This window comes from Astyanax mexicanus, chromosome 20 (genome assembly GCF_023375975.1).
Source record: "Astyanax mexicanus isolate ESR-SI-001 chromosome 20, AstMex3_surface, whole genome shotgun sequence".
NCBI lineage: Eukaryota > Metazoa > Chordata > Actinopteri > Characiformes > Acestrorhamphidae > Astyanax > Astyanax mexicanus.
In genome coordinates, this window is record NC_064427.1 from 5,227,809 (window position 1) to 5,247,768 (window position 19,960).

The following is a 19,960-nucleotide window of genomic DNA, read 5'->3' on the forward strand; positions in this document are numbered from 1 at the left end:
TCAGAGCCCCTTATCTTTATTTAGGTAACTAATAAATCAATCATATTGTGTGCATACCATGCTCATTATTATTATCTGACTGTCTGCAATCAAATAAAAGTGCTCTGTGCTATCTCTGGGTTCTGAGATCAGTGGAGAAGGAGGGGCTCGGCTGGTGGAGAAGGACCACCTGTCGCTCAGGCTCATAGCCATAGCAGTGAAGCTGAGAGGCTGGCGAACAGCCGGGCAAGCTGAGGAGGAGCAGGAATAAAGGCAGCGCAGATAAAAAGAAAGAAAGTTACAGTGAGTTTCTCCACAGTGAGGATCTGCTCCAGACGCTTGTGGTCCTCCTCAGTTGGGTTCAGTACGGATCCCTGGAGATAAACCCAGTGAGGGAGGAGAGTGACGCACACGTAGGAGAGGACAGGGAGGCACAAACAGATTGACGGACACAACTGAGGACAGTCTTGAGCATTTACCAAATTTTTTGCACTAAAAACTCTTTAAATTTTCCAAAAATTGTCAGTGCGCCTTATAATCCAGTGCATCTTATGAATGAATTCTACCAGTTAGGTATTAAGGAGCAGTAAAGCCACTCTTCTGAAGTACAGCATTATACAGGAGTTTCAGTTTAGTTCAGTTTAACCGCTATTGCCCCGTTAACCCCAGCTAGCACTGCTGGAGCAGCATTAGCATTAGCCACGAACCACGCGAACCTTAATTTAGTCAGCTGGGATTTGCCAGCTGGTCCAGATTTCTATTTCTCACTTCGAGAACTTAAAACAACTTTATGACGCATTTTAACGCATTTTTAGAGACTGATGCTACTCTGGGCATGCTATGCTGATCACTGCACTATGTTACTTTGGTGAAGTGGAGAGGATACCAATTACAAGAACTGCACAATATAGTTATATTAGTGTAAAATCCTATAACATTATCTCTATCCCACTTTTAGTGACAGTTCTGTTCAGTTTTTTCAGCTTGTCCAGAAATGCATGTGCAAAGCATGTCCTATAGTGGTGCCTCAAACTACACTCGAAATACATTTCTGTGTGGGGACCCTAGGAGCAGGAAACACATTGCAAGTCTTGCATAATTTAAAAAATAGTGAAGCAAAAAACACAAAATTATAAATATATCTGCATATAGGCCTGGGGAGCATTAGGAGGGTAGGCTTAGTGGACGTAGCCATTGAATCTACTACCCTGTGATCAATAACCCAACCAAGATCAAGAGTAAACTGGGATTTGTTATGACTAAACTTAACTATTATTATAATAAACATGTAACTTGACTGATTCTTACACAACGAAAGACAGAAAAAGACAAAGCAACAACAAGAAACTTTCATTCGGTCCTTGTTTTTCAAATCGTATCAAAGCACCATCCTTTTATCCTTTTTCTAAAATTCATCTCCATCTTCCTGCGACTGACTGATGTGAGGAAGATGACATTCACCTAAGACACATGTACTATGGGTTCTACGTTCTTTAAACAAACAAAAACACACACACACTCAAGCTGGGCAACAGCAGGCAACACACCTGTTGGGCAGGGGCAGAGTTTGGCTTCCCTGCGGGGGCAGCAGAGGGTCGAGGAGCTCCCTTTACCTTCAGATCAACACAACACACTCAAGTGTGTATAAGGAAGTGTAAAAAAATAAACCAACATATCTCCACACAGACTATGTAGCAAAATTTCCAGTCTTTTCCACAGAAAAAATCAGGTTTGTTCATGCTAAAACTGCCTACAGTTAGCATTAAAAATTCACAAAATGTATTGTTTTTCCAAAGTTACATTCTGATTCTTTTCTAAAGCAGCTGAATAAATTCAAAAGTATTAACTGATTCGTATGAATGATATCACTATTTGCACAAACGATTTGGGGCACCTGCTGACACTATTCATTTTTAAATAAAAGGTTTATATCAGCAATGGGTGCAACTTAAAGTAGCTAAATGCAGGGATGAACAGAGCCCTATAAAGAAAGCTATCAACTGCACACCATGCAACTTGATTTAGAGCATGTTATATTGCAAAAAATACTAACAAAATTCTCTCACTTAATCATGGGTATGTTTTGGGCGTAACCAATCAGCGTGTCACTTGCCGTTCCCTTCAAGAGCCAGGTGCACTCTGACTTTGGTGTATTGCTATCTTAACGGCGCACCTCTTAGCTAACTAGCTAGCTAGCATCAGTAATAGCTAATCTAACCAGTGATTTAGGCAGTTGTATGTAGCGCTTCAGATCTCAGGTCTCTGATATAGAGGAAAAAAACAATCATACTCAATATTAAACTCAGCTTTTCACATTATGGCACGTAGGGTGACACGTACTAACATGTCATGTTAGTATCCACACATCTCTGGGTTAATGACACAGCAGTCGAGTGTGTTAGTCCTTTTTCATCACACATCACACGTATTAAGATCTCCTGCCCTCACAACGGGCACCATCTTTCCAGGCTTACATGCATTCAAAACCCATGCCTTTCGTACCTCGGGCTTCCGGACCGCAGTGGGCCGTTGAGCAGGAATGAACCCTGCAGGGGGGGCAAGCGGGTCCACTTTGGGCCTGGGGAGGAACCCTGCTACTGGTGCGAAAGGATCTCGTTTGGGAACAGGAACAAATCCAGCAGGTGGTGCGAGAGGGTCAGGCTTGGGAGGTGGGGCAGAAATGGATGGTGGTGCTGGAGGATTGGATTTAAGGTTTGGAAGGAAACCAACAGGTGGGGCCAGCGGGTCTTGTTTTGCAGGTGGAATGAAGCCAGTGGGTGGGGCCAGTGGGTTTGGCTTGGTGGCTGGGATGAAGCCAGCAGGAGGAGCTAAGGGGTCTGGTTTTGAGGGTGGGTTGATGCCTGTGGGTGGTGTGGGGGACATTGGTTTATGAGAAGGGAGGAAGCTCACAGGTGGAGCCAGGGGGTCTGTTTTAGGAGGGTTGGCAGTGGGTGGAGGAGCTGTAGCTGTAGCTGAAGTTGGGTTCTCCTGCTTGGTCTCCTCAGCAGGTTTCTGGATCTCTGCAGCTCGAGAGCGAGAGCGATGCTCTTTGGTCCTCCCTCGGCCCATGAGACTGGCGAGACCCATAGAGATATCATCCTCCTTACTGGTAGCTTGAGTAGGGGCTTTGGTTGTTTTGGGCACAGATGTGGGTGCTGGGGCAGGTTTTGGTGGTTCTGGGGCAGGAGGCGGTTGCTCCTCCACCCCTGGTCCTGCCCTCCTAACCACTCTGCGCACCAAAGGCCTTGGCACTTCACTGCCATTCTGGTTGGGGCTGCTGATGGAGCTGACGCTCCTTTGGTCTGCAGGAGGGCTGGCAACCCTAGGAGTGGCTGGGGGAGGAGCACGGGCAGCTCCACCACCTCCATCCACTACAGACTGAGACTGACCACTCATACTGCCCTCGCTGTCTGACTGCACACCCAAAAACAAACACACACACACACAGTACATATACACACAGAGAGTGAGATGATACCATTAAATGACTGGAGAATGTCAAAGGTGAACAACTTGTAAGAAGCATGGGGTTCAATTAGACGTTTAACAAGGTTTAGAGAATCGCCTTCACTGTTCTGTTTTGTAATGCTTTACAACATAAATGAGTAAATGTTCTTAAAAAGAAAAAATAGAGATCACAGACTTCAGGCAGCCACTTTTTTGCTGTTTAATATCCAGGATTGACACTTTCCTAAAATATCTAAAACTAGTTTCTACAGGATTTTAGGACAAATTGTCCAGACACCAACTTTCTTGGAAATTGCCAGCAAAAGTTACAGGTCAGAAGCAAATCTCCGTGCTGGCTTAGTTGATTTGTCGCTATGTGTGAAAAGCTAAAATGCACAAAACTATTGCTAAGTGACGGCTAAATGTTTGCAGATTCCTCACAAGCCCAAGACAAACAAGTTTGATATCTCGACCTTTCATACATTTGGCAGCTTTAAATTCAATCTAGTAGTCTTAAAGTTGTTGTGACTAGAAGGTAGTGCAGTGAATATTTTTCAGCCAATGAGAGTGCAAAACACTGAGTCAGTAGAACTAGCTGAGGGTATTATATTACTTATACTACTATTCTGGCTGCAAATCAGACACCATTTTAAAGAAAAAGCGCTCGGAGGAAAGCGCAGCGACCCAACAAAACTCTGATACATCAGCTAACAGATGCCTGTGTTGACCAACATCACACTAACAGTGATAGGGGACTAATAGAGATGAGGAGATGAGATGCCACAAGCCACAGACCAACCCACCCTTAAGAGAGTTTGGTCTACTGTGCTCTCTCGCACTCTGGCTGCTGATGGCAAGTAGCATGACCTGGAAATTAAGCAGCAATCCTCATATTGAAGGAAGAATCTGCAATGAGTTTGTTTGCTCTGTTCAAAAAACATTTTTAGAGTGAATTTTTGTTCGTAACCTAAAAGAAAATGTTTTAAGAGAACAGTCAGACTCATCATGGTTTCCTCCTGGTGAAATACAGTGAATATAATGAAACTGAAACACCTGTCATTTTAGTGTGGGAGGTTTCACGGCTAAATTGGAGCAGCCTGGTGGCCAATCTTTAATCATTAATTGCACATTGCAGCAGTAAGAGCAGAGTGTGAAGGTTCAATTAGCAGGGTAAGAGCACAGTTCTGCTCAAAATATTGCAATGCACACAACATTATGGGTGACATACCAGAGTTCAAAAGAGGACAAATTGTTGGTGCACATCTTGCTGGCGCATCTGTGACCAAGACAGCAAGTGTTTGTGATGTACCAAGAGCCACGGTATCCAGGGTAATGTCAGCATACCACCAAGAAGGACCAACCACATCCAACAGGATTGACTGTGGACACTGTAAGAGGAAGCTGTCTGAAAGGGATGTTTGGGTGCTAACCCGGATTGTATCCAAAAAACATAAAACCACGGCTGATCAAATCACGGCAGAATTCAATGTGCACCTCAACTCTCCTGTTTCCACCAGAACTGTCCGTCACCACAATACATTATTGTGGTCTAAAACCAGGTGTTTCAGTTTTATTGTCCAACCCATGTACCTTCTATTTCATAACCTGTCAACCACAAACACTAAAATATATCAAAGTACCCAGTACAAAATGTTGTGTAGTTATCCTCGCACAAATCTTGCATCCTCAACCAACAACTTAGGGTGATTTGCGCATGCATTCACTCAGCACACCTCCTTGTCTTGTCCTGCTGCTGCACAACTGAGAAACTCATTAGGTAGTGAGACGCCAACTTGACAGTTTACAACCCTCAGCATCATTTAGTGCACTGCAGTGCAAATGTTGGCTCGCAGCCCTGAGACATCCCTGTCCAGAGTTTTCCAGAGGGGAAACTGGACAGTTGCCTTGCATTTACTTCTTTACACAGCAGAAAAAGTCCACATGATCTGAGATCTGTCTGAAACAGGGAACCAGCAAAGATTGGAAGAGCAAGAAATTGAGTCTTTTAGAAGATTAGAAGAAGTAAAGAGTAAGATAACATCAGACAGACCTATTGTATCTGAACACACACCTTCATATCTATCCTGACCGTGATGGTGCTGGTCCTCTTCCAGGTGGGGGAGGAATCCGGCGCTGTGCTGAAGATGGAGGTACTCGTGGAGCGCTGCACGGGCCTCCATCCAGCCTCCATCTCTGAACCCATGCTGAATCATATGTCCACACATCCACTGACAAGACTGCCTCATATACCCTCCATTCGCTTTGACCTGCTCAGTTCATGCTCATCTCCTGCTATTTCTGTGTTTTCCTCTACAGACCTGCTCCTTCTCTGCTCCCTCTCTCTCTCTCTCTCTCTCTCTCTCTCTATTCATTGCCCTCTGTCGTTCCTAAAGACCCTCCCACTCCCAGAGCAGCTGTGATTGGTGGAGGTGGAAGGCTGGATGTGTCTATCAGTGGAGCACACCGCCCAGCATGTGGGATCACGTGCGCTCCAGCTCTGAAATAAATCAGCCCTGCACCACAGCTGCAGCACCATCAGCTGCTGAGGTGGACTGCTGGTGTTCAGTAGACTGCTATAACACTTCAATGCAACGGCATATGTAATACATAATGCTTTACAATAATTGGCATATGCTTGTATAATTACTGTACAGTCCTATTTTTTGGGACTGTAATTTGGTTCAGATAATTTTTTTATTTTTTGCCTAAAATTATATAAATTTTGGCTTCATTTTTTCATTTTTTTTTCATGTTGTTCCAATACACACAAAGGAAAGAAACGTTTAGTGGTTCACAGGTTACTTATTAGAAGGAACACATGATGAGACTGACTGCTCTCCAAAAACACTTTCTTTTAGGTTACGGACAAAAATGTACATTTTGTTGCATCTCTAAAAAAATGAGTTGTTGAACAGAGCAGATTGCGGGTCAATTCCCAGATCATGCTGCTCGCCATCAGCAGCCAGAGTGCGAGAGAGCAGCACAATTGGCCATTATTAGCTAATATCTATTAGCTGAATTATCAGAGTTGTTGGGTCGCTGCGCTTTCCTCCGAACACAAAATGCGCTTTCCTCTTTCAAAATGGTGTATGATTTTCAGCCAAAAATCAGTAGACTGTCTGGTAGCACTTCAATACAATGGCATATGTATATGTAATACATAATGTCTTACAATAATTGGCAAGCGCTTGTATAATAACTTACTATAAGTACTTACTGTACAGTCCTATTTTTGGGACTGTAATTTTGTCCAGACCATTTTTTACATTTTTGCATTAAATCATATAAATCATCATTGGCTTAATTTTCCCTGTTTTTTTGTGTTGTTCCAATACACGTAAAAAAAAAATGTGTATGACAAAACATAATAAATAGTAATTGCAACACTTTTCTGTAAGAAACACAAGTATGTAACTTTATAAAGTTACATACAGAGGTTTATAAACCCTCATAATATCTGTTCATAAGAACACTGTACATATTATTATTATTATGAAACATCTTTATTCTTTATAAATCAATATGTTTGTACTTTATCATGCATTGTGTGTACCTCTATAAGTACTTGTGATTTAGTATTTTTATTTTTACTACTATACAAGATCACAACACAACCATCATTATAATTGTATGTATGCCCTGTAATGCATTATGGATGCAAAAAAAAAAAAAGGTAACACTTTACTTGGATGGTCCATTTGATGGCCTCTTTGATGCTCAACTGACTTTCAACTAACATTCAACTACATGTCTATTAAATGCAAATGAACTAAAAGGTGAAAGTAAATGATTCTCTATTGATTATAACCCAACATTCAACTCTAACCCAAACGCTTATCTTAATATTTTAGGATTGGGTTTAGGGTTAGATTTTAAGTTTAGGTTAAGGTTAGGGTAAGGGTTAGGTGTAGGGTTTGATTTTATGGTTGATTAAGGGTTAAGGTTAGGGTTAGGTGTAGGGTTAGGTTCTATTTTAAATCATTTACATTCAACATAGGGTTAAGTTCAATTTAATGGACATTCAATTCAGTGTTTGTTGAATGTCAGTTGAGCATCAACAAGGCCATAAAATGGACCATCCAAGTAAAGTGTTACCAAAAAAAATTATAGGACATTTTATCCAATGTCTTAATGTGTCCACGTCTTCATTATTTTGGCAACATTTTCTATGAATGTCATAAATGTCTAGGAATTTTCACTATAATTTCATTATTTTGGTAACACTTTCTATGAATATCATGGATGTCTAGGAATTTTCTTTACTATAACTTTATTATTTTGGTAACACTTTCCATGAATATCACGGATGTCTAGGAATTGTCTTTACTATAACTTCATTATTTTGGTAACACTTTCTATGAATGTCTTGGATGTCTAGGAATTTTCACTATAACTTTATACAGTAAGTGTTTGATTGAACAGATTAGAAGCAAATCATCCCTCTGAACTTTTGATCTCTCAGATTGGAAATGTCTTTGTCTTCCTCTCTCTCCCCAAGTGGATTAAACTGTTTTCCCTGAGACGTACAGGTAATCATTAGGAGCTTTGACTGGGATCACTTCGCCTGCCAAGAACAAATCTGTTTTTCTGCTTTTACTCTTTTTATCCAGAAACAAAATGAAGAAATAAAGAATTAAACTGAAGGCTTTTCCACAGTTTATCCTACTCCTTCACTCCTGCTTTCACTACAGCACTCAAATCACTTCTCCTCAGACGAGTGGAAAACCCGTCCTCTGCTAAACCTGACAATTACAGAGAATGCAAAGCAGGCAGGCAGCCAGCACCTGGCCTGTAGAGAGAGAGAGAGAGGAGGAGCAGCTAATCGCTTCATTTGACATTCCACCCATCACTCACACACACTGACCTCCGCCGTGTCCTGCTGTATTATCACACAGTGTTATCATAACCATAAAACTATACACATCATAGACAATGTGATTTAGTTCTCATCTCTCAGTTCTCTGCTCTCAGATCAACAAAACCCGCACTGAATTAACTGAGCAAAATTATAAGGTTTACTTGGTGAGATTCTATAGATTATATTCTTACCTAACAATAACTGTGATCTCAATCCATTCTAATTATACTAATCATTGCAAAGTGATATTCATCCAGTACGAATCTGTATAAGTTTGATTTCTATAGATACAGTAAGAATTCAAAATTCTGACAGTGATAACTGAATCTACAGTTGGTGGCAAATCTAAAGTCTAGTAATGATAACTGTTCAAGGTTTTTAATCCAGTATGAATCGGTAGTGTGTTCGGCTTTTACAGTCAGATACTTTATGTGCAATCCAGTATGAATCTACAATTTGTTGCACATCCAAAGTTTGGTAATAATAACTGTTAAAAGTTTTAACCCAGTATGAATGTTGTATATTGTAACAGTTTGAATTTAATAATTGTGAAGTCTAGTATGAATCTCTACACTGTGTACTTTTAAAGTTTGAGTAATAATTGTGGAACAAATATATTTTTGTGTGAATATGTAGTGTGTGTGCTTTCGCCAAGCTGTCAGCAACAACTGTAAAGTGTTTAAACCAGTATGAATCCAGAATATATATATATTTGCATGGTTATTACTGGTAGTAATAACTGTTAAGTGAATTTAATCCAGTATGAATTGACAATGTGTTCATTTTTTAAGTGTGATTGTAATAATTGGGGAGTGATATTAATCCAACATAAATCTGCAATGTGTGTAGATTTAACAGTTTTTAACTGCTTGTGAAGTGATTTTAATCCAGTATGAATCTGTAATCCGCAACATCCAATTTTACATTCTGACATTAATTACTATGTAGGGACTATTGGATTACAATCTCTGGTTATTTCTGGTAGTATTACTTGTTAAGTTAAATTTGCAGTTCTTGTACTTTTTCCCGTGTTTGTATTAAAAAAAAGTCTGATAGTAAAAATAGTGAATTTAATTGTATCCGGTATGAATCTGTAGTACGTATGTGTAGCTTTACAGTCTGATTATTATTATTTTTTTACTGTAGCAGTAATAACTAAGATGTGCTTTTAACCAGTATGAATCTAACTGAAACTTTACATGTTCTTTATCCAGTACAACAGTGTTACTGTAAATATCCAGAGATTTAAATCCACCAGGGTTAAATACAGACTAATGTCTATCTCTAGAGTAAAAAAATAGATTACAGATGAGTTACAGTATCAAGATTTAACCCAATAAAAACAGCCAGCTATCTGAAGTCTGTGATCTCTATATTCAGATCCTGCATTAAGCTGGAAAATCAGCACTGGAATAAGGAAAATACGATTAAAGGGAGGGAATCTGCTTCAGCACTTACATTAGAGCCTTTGGAACCTGGTGGGTTTTCATCTTTAACCTATTGGAGGCAGGTAAATAAATAAAAGCAGTTTGGAGGTTAAACCCAGGACCAGGACCACTTATATCACAGACATCTAGGGGTTAAACCTTTAGAAGAACTCAGTACACTGCAGCTGTCTGAAAGAACGAGATGATACAGAGCTCACACTATAAATATAACTGGATTTTTTTTTGTCAGTAATCTCACAGCTCAGACGCCGGCCGCTCAGAGATAAACTGGATTGGATCTGGATGAAATCACAGCTCTGACAGGTCTAGCCTGACCACATCTCCCATAATCCGCAGGAACATTCTCATCAGGTGAACCACAGCTTAAACACACTCTCAGCCAATCAGCTGAGGGCCTCAGCCTCCAACCTCAAAAATGAAGAGTGATGGTGGAGGATTTAAAACAACAGTACTGCTCAAACTGACCTCTCTGTAACATACAGTCAGTTACTATGTACATACTATGCATTTCTATGTAATTGAAATACTATGTATTTCAATTACAGAAATTACAGGATTATTTATCCCAGTTTAATCTCTAACTATAAAAACTGTAAACTTTTAAAAAAACTCAGCTTGTGCAGTTTGAACAGTGTAAAAGTAAAAAGTACATTTTTTACAGTATGAATCTGCAGTTGTTGTATTTTTTATAGTGTAATATTAAAGGCTGTGGAGTGTTTTTTCCCAGTATGAATCTGTGCTGCAGTTTGTGTAGTTTTTGCAATGTATAACTACTTTTAGTCCAGTATGAATTTGTTGTGTGTTCGGTTTTTACAGATTAAGAATCCTTGTGTAGTTGTTATAAACCAGTATGAATTTGCAAGTGCAGTCTGTGCAGTTTTTACAAAGTAAGGATAATTGTTGAGTGATTTAATTCTTTCCAGTATGAATCTGAATTGTATTCAGATTTGTGAAAAATATATTGCAGAGTGATTTTAATCCAGTATAAATCTGCAGTTGTTGTAGTATTTATAGTGCAATATTAAAAAGTGTGGAGTGCTTTGTATCCGGTATGAATCTTCGCTGCAGTTTGTGTAGTTTTTTTGCAATGTATGTAGAGTACAACTGTGGAGTATTTTTAGTCCAGTATGAATTTGTTGTGCAGTTTTTACAGAGAGAGAACAATTGTGGAGTGGTTATAAACCAGTATGAATTTGCAATGCAGTTTGTGCAGTTTTTACAAAATAAGGATAATTGTGGAGTGATTTAATTAATTCCAATATGAGGCTTCAATGCAATCTGTTTAGTCTTTAGAAATAAGAGTAGTAAATTTGTTGTGATTTATATTCAGAATGAATTTGCAGTGCAGTTTGTGTAGCTTTTATAGGGTAAAATTAAAAAATATGCAGTGTTTTAGTCCAGTATGAATTGGCAGTGTGTGTACAGCTTTTTGTAATTAGATAAATATAGAATAACTAAAAGTTCAAGCTTTTTTAAGGAAACAATGCACAACTAAAATATCAAAAAAGGGCAAAAACAACCAAATTCCCCACATTTCAGAGTAAAATCTGCATGCAGTCAATGAACATAAACACACAGACAGAAAAATCAAAGAGCACAGATGAAATTCCACTTCCCTTTTTTTCCCAGAATGAAAAGCGTGATGAGAAAGCCATGGAGGCAGACCTGCGGTCATGGGCCGAGCAGGACGAGAGGAGCAGAGAGCAGCGGAGGAGAGAGAGAGAGTGAGAGAGAGAGAGAGAATGAATGAGGAGAGAAGAGAGGAGAGGAGAGTAAGGAGGTGGAGGAGGGGTGTGAGGTGGGAGGATCACAGCGGGCAGGTCTTCAGTATGAATCGGCCGGGCGGGGGGGTGAAATGATCAGCTGGGGGGAGCAGAACAGAGGAGAAGAAATAAAAGCAGAATGAATCAGTGCAGCATGAGGATCATTCAAATCTGACTCAACCTGTTTGAATGTGTTTAGACAAACAAATAATAAACCTGGAGTAAAAGCGAGGGATGCACAATAAAAAGAGCTGCGCAGAAAATTATGCAATTCTAAATAAGTGAATGCAATCGTGTTTTTGATGATGCAATCAAATCGCAACTAACATGGAATCATGAAGTGAGGTGCCCTATGTAAATGCAGCTGTGGTGAAAAAAGTGGCAAAAGTAAATGAAAACCTGCAAAAAAACTTATGTTGAATGGTCAATTCTGCGACTCCAACTCATTCCAAAGCTACTACATGGAGCTCCATCACCCATACTCCTATATAATGTGAACACAGTAACATTAAACACAGTTCTGAAAAAAAGAGGCCACTTAAAATTATAGGTTTCTTTAATTAAAAAGAATTAAAAACCTCTGGAATATAATCAAGAGGAAGATGAATGATCACAAACCACCAAACTGAACTGCTTAAATTTTTGCACCAGGAGTAAAGCAGTATAAAGTTATCCAAAAGCAGTGAGTAAGACTGGTGGAGGAGAACATGATGCCAAGATGCATGAAAACTGTGATTAAAAACCAGGTTATTCCACCAAATATTTATTTCTGAACTCTTAAAACTTTATGAATATGAACTTGTTGTTTTCTTTGCATTATTTGAGGTCTGAAAGCTCTGCATCCTTTTTGTTATTTCAGCCATTTCTCATTTTCTGCAAATAAATGCTCTCAATGACAATATTTTTATTTGGAATTTGGAAGAAATATTGTCTGTAGTTTATAGAATAAAACAACAATGTTCATTTTACTCAAACAAATACCTGTAAATAGCAAAATCAGAGAAACTGATTCAGAAACTGAAGTGGTCTCTTATTTTTTTTCAGAATTTTTATTTATGAATTTATGAGGTCATTGCTTTAATTACTTTAGCTTCTCTAAATGAAAACCACACAGAGAGAAGAATTCATGAACTAAACATAGGAGATAAATTAGAAGTTCAGTCATTTTATTTTTTTATTTTAAAGAGAGTGTATACTGCTTTTGTTGGAGTAACTGTTTCTAATGACAGGGGAAGATTTTGGAGACTCATCCTAACTTCCTAACTCATCCCAAAAGTATTGAATGGAGCTCCATCATTCCAGAGTACACAATTCCGCTGCTTTATACTGATTTATACCCCTCTAGCCTACACCTGGCATTAAGCATGAAGCCAATAGGTACCGTTTTAAATACTGTTTAAAATACAAACCTGTTAAATAAGGTTTACTTTGGGATAATACTATACTTTGTATGCATGTTAGGCCACCTTGGACCATAGTATAGCACTCAAAATCACATTCAAATTCCATTTTACCATTTAAACACTCTGAAAAATGGCCAACATACTCAATAACGTCCATAAAATGTAAATAATTATCCATTTCGGCCACAACCATGATGTTTGTGGTGGATTTCTAAGAAATGTTGATTAGTGAACTTCTATATAAACCAACCCAAACACTTACCTGCTACTCCAATCAATCAAACGTGCCAAAGCGTAATGGCGCCTTGTTGACACAGCTGATTTCCTCAACACCACCAAACCAATTGCTCAGAGCAAGTCAACACTGATGCCTAACTGACTCCAAGTCCACAGACAATAGAGATATACAGACAATCTCTCTTTCTAAACACAAGAAAACACTAAAAACCTAAAAACTCCACAGCTTACTATTACACTGAGCTTTCATCAGCAGCTCATGGCCCACTATAAATAGAGCCACAGGCCTCAGTGAAGAAGCATGGCTGTCTTATCTCTTCCAACATTGTTAGCCTGACCACCAGCACACACTCACATACCCCCCACACACACAAACCGTCAAAAATCAGCCTAAACCCAAACATCAGCCTGTAAAATGAATATACCTGTCAAACAATACCTGTAACCCACAGTGAGTCTGATGTATCCTTGATTCCTACAAGTGAATTAATCCCAGTCCAAGTCCACTATGGAAGTCTTCCAGGCTAAAGGGAGCCGGGACGTGGGGGCAGGACGTCACTGCTGTGGGGAGCACTGGGGTGAAGTAATGCCTGATACTGAAGGCACAAGCAGGAGGGAGGGGGGTAAAAAAACAGCTGCCGCTGCTTACAGGAGGGGGGCTAAAAATAACAGCCAAACAGCACCATGGCTGTTACCCCCACCACCATCCCCTCAACTCCACTCAACCACAACTCTGCCGCTCTCCAGTGCACCAGAGGGGGCAGGGTTTGGCTGGTTGGGGGAACCCAAATACTGTAGTTGTAATCCTATCTATACCTGTATCCAGGCCTGTCACAATAATTATTCTTGTGTGGAGAATATATTGTCCCAGAAATAATTGTGATAAACGACAATATTGTTAATTTAAGATGACAGCATAAAAATACAATTACATAGTAATAAACATACAAGTAATAAACTTTTGAATATTAAGAATATTTATCCATTTGATTTGCAATAAAAAACGTTTTTTTAAATATCCTTAATATTAAATCTACTCTTAAAGTATATAAAAGCCGACGTTCTGGCTTAAATCCTTAGGTTCTGGAAAAACATAAGGATTTAAGGAGATTTTATCGTCATTCACATCACATGTCATACATGAGGAGGAACAAAATAGTTTACACCCAAGAGCTGTTGTTAAAATAGATAAATATAGATAGAATATATAACAAAATAAAAGAACACAATAAAAATAGTATAGAACAAAATAGATAAAGATATATACACAGTAGGAAAGCAGCAGAAAGTTTTGCTATAGCAGCATGATAATGTGAATTAAGAGCAGTACAAGATAAAGTGTCTCAGTGCGGTTTAAGGAAACAGAAAAAATTACTCTGTTCAAATCTGTCTGCATTGCATAAAAACAAAACCAGTGTTTTACTGTTGATAAATTATTGTTGACAAATGTATGGGCATTACTCGATTAATACAATTATTGAGGTTGTTCAAATATATTGTACGATAAATTGATAATATAATTATCAATAATCTATAAAATTTTAAAATATATAAAAGTTTGCTTGAGTACAAAAGCATTGCTGGTTGCATTATGTTAATGCTATGTCATTGAGGACTTCTCAAAATCAACTATATAAACCACATGATGTTTAAACTCCTATCTAAAACCTTATGAAACCAACCAACTCTTATGTGCTACTCCAATCACTCAAAATTGTCAGTCAAATTAATGAAATAAAGGGTGTTTTTTATGGCTGATTTTATTTGTTTGAGGACATCAATCAGTCTCAGAATCTGTGTTACACTCAAGTGACCTTTCTGATACTGGAGTCACCACCAGGGGGCTGCAACTGAAAAATCTCACTGTTTTTCCTCAAATTACCGTTAGAGGGAGACATTCGTGCACAAGTGCCATCATGTCCCCTCTTCTGTCCTCCAACAGTAAACAGATAAGATAATGAAGCTCTGTGGGTCAAATTCACCTCAGGCCTGAAACTCCTAAAGAGAAATGATGGCTTTAAATAGGATAAGGACAAATTGATGAGAATTTAGTTTGGTTATAATGCATTGATTAAGGCAATTTAAACCAAAAACAAGCTTCTTATATGTACAAAAGTATTGGGACACCTACTCATTCATTCCTTATCAATCACATGTATTAAAAAAAAGAGTTCTCCTGCTTTTATAGGAAAGTCCTTCTAATAGATTTTGAACCATTGCTGTGAGGAATTGATTGATTTAACATTAGCAAGACAATGAATGAGGACAGAGTATTAAGTGACCACCAGACATGCTGGAGGTGTCCAAACTACGGCCCACAGGCCATTTGCGCCCATTTCCTTTTTTTGAAACGGCCCGCGAGGTTTTTTTTAGAAATAAAATGAAAGTTGGCCCAATAAACCCAATCTAAAATGCTAATAATGTTCCTGAGCTTTTGTGAGAACAAGGTAACTCCAAAGAAACAGAAAATAGACAGCGAATGCAGAAAATTTCAGGCACGTTGGGAAAATTACTATTTTTTAACTGAGTTCAAAGAGAAATGTGTATTTTTAATTACTCAGGAATAAGTTGCTGTAATAAAGAAGTAAAATATGAAGAGACATTATGAAACGAAACATCAATTTAAAAAATCTTTGTTTACACAATACTGTTAAAGATAGATAAAGATAGAAACTCAAGTAAATGGTGTGTAAATGGTAGTAATCAAGAGAATGTTTTATAATAAGAAGTATATTTAATTATTTATTTTATTATAGAGTCTGTGGCCCGTGACTGCACATATATTTCTCCTTCTGGCCCCCAACAAGAAAAGTGTGAACACCCCTGTGCTGGACTGAAGCAATGGTTATAACGGAAGCTGAACAAAAACTGTCCAAATATACTGTATTTGACCCACACTGGCCTTCATTTTCTGAAATGAACAAAGCCAGTGGCCTGCAAACAGCTGTATAGCTGATCCATGCAAGTGGGCAGGTGGCCATCAGTCCAGTTGGCAGGTCAACCTAAAGGACAGAACTGCAATAAATGACACAAATTTGTAAGGACATAAATCTGCTCCTCCAGCGTTGCTTATGTAAGCAACAAAAGCACAAAAGCTATAGTAGAATACAGTAGAATCGTTAACATTAGAGGGAGGCTAATAGTGAGGTCAGGTGATTATAGATCAAAAGAAAATGGCAGTTATCGCAAAGGGAAATGGGTAGAGGAAAAGATAAAAAAAAATCAACTGTTCTTGTTCCCCTTCTTGAGTGGTGCAACTGTCTAAGCGCTGGCCCAATAACAGAGAGATCGCTGGTTCAATTCTTTGGGGTTGCCACAGCCATCCATGGGCATTGATCTCTCTTTCTGTGGTTGCTCCCTCAAATCACTTAGCATAAGGGTTGAAAAAAAGGAAAGGGATACACTTCTTAAAAGTAAAATTCAACTGTATTTCATTCCCAATACCACAAGCCCCAGGCCAGGAGGGAAAAACAAGAGACCTAGACCAGATTAAGATAAAAATCAAGTTCCATTCATTTTTATTCTAAAATGTAAAAAAACAAATACAATTTGCCCTCAAACAGCTCATCACTAACATTAGCTAGCTCATTGCTAAGGTTAGCTAGTTCGTCACTAATTAGTATTTTAGCTAGCTAATTGTTAAAGTTAGCTAGCTTGTTGATAGCTTTAGTTCTCTTCTTGGTAACATTAATGTGTAATTTAGCTCATTTCTAAGGTTAGCTAGCTCTTTGCTAGCTTCAGTTCACTTCCAGGTAACATTAGTGTGTAATTTAGCTTGTTGCTAAGGTTAGCTAGTTTGTCACTAGCGTTAATACTCTCCAAGGTAGCATTAGTATTTTAGATAGCTCGTCACTAAGATAAGCTAGCTCGTTGCTATCTTTAGTACTCTCCCCGATAACATTAGTATTTTAGTTAGCTCATTGCTATGGTTAGCTAGCCCGCTGCTAACATTAGTTATCTCGCTAGTTTGCACTTACTTCTTCTTGTGCTTTCTTTCTAGATGTCTGGAAAAATTTATTGTGGTCCCATAGGTCACAATGATTCACATAAACAAAGGACGAGTCCGAGACGAGACCGCTCGTTTTTGGTCTCGAGACCGGACTTGAGTACTACAACACTAATAGTAACCCAGATTAACCTCAGTTCATCAGAATTCATAACATTTCTCAGACTCCACATCAGTCATCTCATCCTTTTCTCTCTCCCAGCACTGATCCACTCCCAGACTGGGCTGGAAACAACGTAGCACAGATAACGCGCCAAGCACACGCTGCAGGGGTGGGTGCCACGCAGACAGATGGCATGGTGGCAGGACCAGGACCTGCCATTCGCGCACAACTCAACCCACCCGACGCCAGCCATAATGACACATGAACAACAAGGCAACAATACAAACAGTATGGACTCACTCAAAACTGTGACTGGACCGAGTTTTGTGGCAAAACAAGTGACAGGAAATATACTACTGTGACTTTCAGCAGTGTATAGAAAAAATATTTTAAAAATTTGTATTGATAAAGTTTTAAAAATACATATATATGCTCCTGAGTGGCACTACTGTCTAAGCGCTGCTTAAATTAGTAGAGATGCCACAGTTACCTCTGACTGAGAGTTATGGAGCTTTTTTACATCTAGAGTTGTTAAGTTTGTTGGTCTGTGGTCCAAATCTATCTCTGAGTGATTTTTGTGCCAAAAGTTTTACACAAAAAGTAAAAAAAATCTGCAATCAAAATTTGAAGAATCAAAAGAAAAAATGTATGTATGTTGCAAATTCAAAAGAGAACAAATATATAGCAAATACATATTTTTAAATATAGTTGGTTCCTTTATTATCATTTAAAAATTATTTCAGTTTGGATTTTGCCAGTCTCCGCTTTCATTTTTGTGTTTTTGTGAATTTTCTGTGATTTTTTCTTTTCTACTAAAGACTTTTGCTTCTGAAATCTCGTTTGCTTCTGCTTCAGTTTTTTTGGTTTGGAGGTAAAGGGTAAAAATATGTTAAACATGGGGCAGGTAGCTCATCACTGACACTGTGACTTTATGAATTGGACTGTGCAGCACACTGTGCAGAATTTTCTTAAAATTCAGCATTTAAAATGAATTTCGCCTTGTTTTAATGAGCACTTGTTCAGTAAAATTAACAAACCAACATTTTGAATTATGATTTCTCTGTAAACTACAGCCACTGTATGGATTTGTAGCTGGAGACCTCGCCTTTTTCCAGGAAAACGTTGGCCATGGTTAAGATAACCTACTTTCACACACAGCAAACCACAAAATGTATTGTTTATTTCTTTATTTGTACTTATTTAAAAAACAGCTACGGTACATTAAAATCAGTGGCTGGCCCAATGCCCCATTGAACCTTCCACTGTCCACAGTATTAATACCACGCCTTTAGAACAGTATAGCGCATTAAATGCGTCTGAAGATTGCTCACAGTAGGAGGTCTGAACTCTGACCGCACCCTCACCCTGACCACACTACGCACAGACAAACTAGACTGCCGGGTCATTGCTGAAAGATCCTATTGGTCCACCCAAGCCACGCCTCCATTTCTTCCATAATCCTCCAGTGTGGCTTCCTCTCTTTTGTAAAGCCCATTGGCTCTATTCTTAGCAGTGCTGGATAATCCGCTGCTTGCTAATGCCGAGCGATCATCATCATCATCATCATCGCCCAGCACTGGCTGATGGTGTCAGAGATACTGGTGGACCAGCAGGAGATTAATCCCATCTGCTAATTTCCACACAGCAAAGCTCTTTGATTTAGAAACATCATTGGCACAAGAGTTTGATTAAATGATCAAGTATTTATGCTATCCTTCTTATCATAAATCAAAATTTATGTTTTCTCTGATTTAGCTATTTATAGGTTTATGTTTGAGTAAAATGAGCATTGCTGTTTTATTCTATAAACTACCGACAACATTTCTCCCAAATTCTAAATAAAAATATTGTCATTCAGAGCATTTATTTGCAGAAAATGAGAAATGGCCGAAATAACAAAAAAAAAAGATGCAGAGCTTTCAGACATCAAATAATGCAAAGAAAACAGCAAGTTCATATTTATACACTTTTTAAGAGTTCGGAAATCAATATTTGGTCAAATAACCCTGGTTTTTAATCACAGATTTTTTCATGCATCTTGCCATCATGTTCTCCTCCACCAGTCTTACACACTGCTTTTGGATAACTTTATGCTTTTACTCCTGGTGCAAAAATTCAAGCAGTTCAGTTTGGTGGTTTGATGGCTTGTGATCATCCATCTTCCTCTTGATTATATTCCAGACAGAGATTTTTAATTTGGTAAAATTGAAGAAACTCATCATTTTTTTAAATGGTCTCTTTTTTTTCCAGAGCTGTATCTCTGCCTTAAAAAATAACAGTCCACAATTCATGAAAAAAATAAATGAGGTAAAAAATCTATAAAACTAACTAATGAAAATATACATTATGGGCATTGTAATCTATCTGATTTGATCTCAATCTAGTTGTCTGATCTACATTGTGTCACCGTTAAAAACTATCCAGGGTCAAACACTGAATAAAGGCTGAATAAATAGACAAATGCAATGTGTTGGATTTTATGTTATCATAAAAACACTGAATATAAAATTAGACATTTTAAACATGGGAAGAACTGCATGTTTAAATAATAAATCAAATTTATTTATTAGTTTTTTTACGTGATATTTGTTCATTACGGTGAATTTTTATACTGTTCCTACTATGTATTTAAACCCCTTTGTGGTCAAAGTTAAATTAATATCTGTATATAATATTCTGGCCTTTGTAGGATATATATTTAAGGCAAATTAAAGAT

At 38.3% G+C, this 19,960-nt stretch overlaps 1 protein-coding gene across 9 annotated transcripts in view; it reads right to left on the reverse strand.

Annotated features, from left to right (window-relative positions):
* myo18aa (myosin XVIIIAa) overlaps positions 1-19,960 on the reverse strand; it is a 137,025-nt gene that overhangs the window by 100,471 nt on the left and 16,594 nt on the right. For 3 of the 9 annotated variants that reach the window (XM_049468797.1, XM_049468789.1, XM_049468790.1), the window contains exons 1-4: positions 9,743-9,821; positions 2,482-3,393; positions 1,527-1,592; positions 282-353 (exon numbers count right to left, since the gene is read on the reverse strand). The exons of 2 other annotated variants lie outside the window; for them this stretch is intronic. In XM_049468797.1, the coding sequence (XP_049324754.1) occupies positions 282-353; positions 1,527-1,592; positions 2,482-3,375 (1,032 nt within the window). In that variant the 5' untranslated portion in view covers positions 3,376-3,393; positions 9,743-9,821. Of the gene's footprint in view, positions 1-281; positions 354-1,526; positions 1,593-2,481; positions 3,394-5,497; positions 5,779-9,742; positions 9,823-19,960 lie in introns of those variants that run through there. 4 more of the 9 variants (XM_049468788.1, XM_049468792.1, XM_049468795.1 and 1 more) reach the window with 4 other exon arrangements.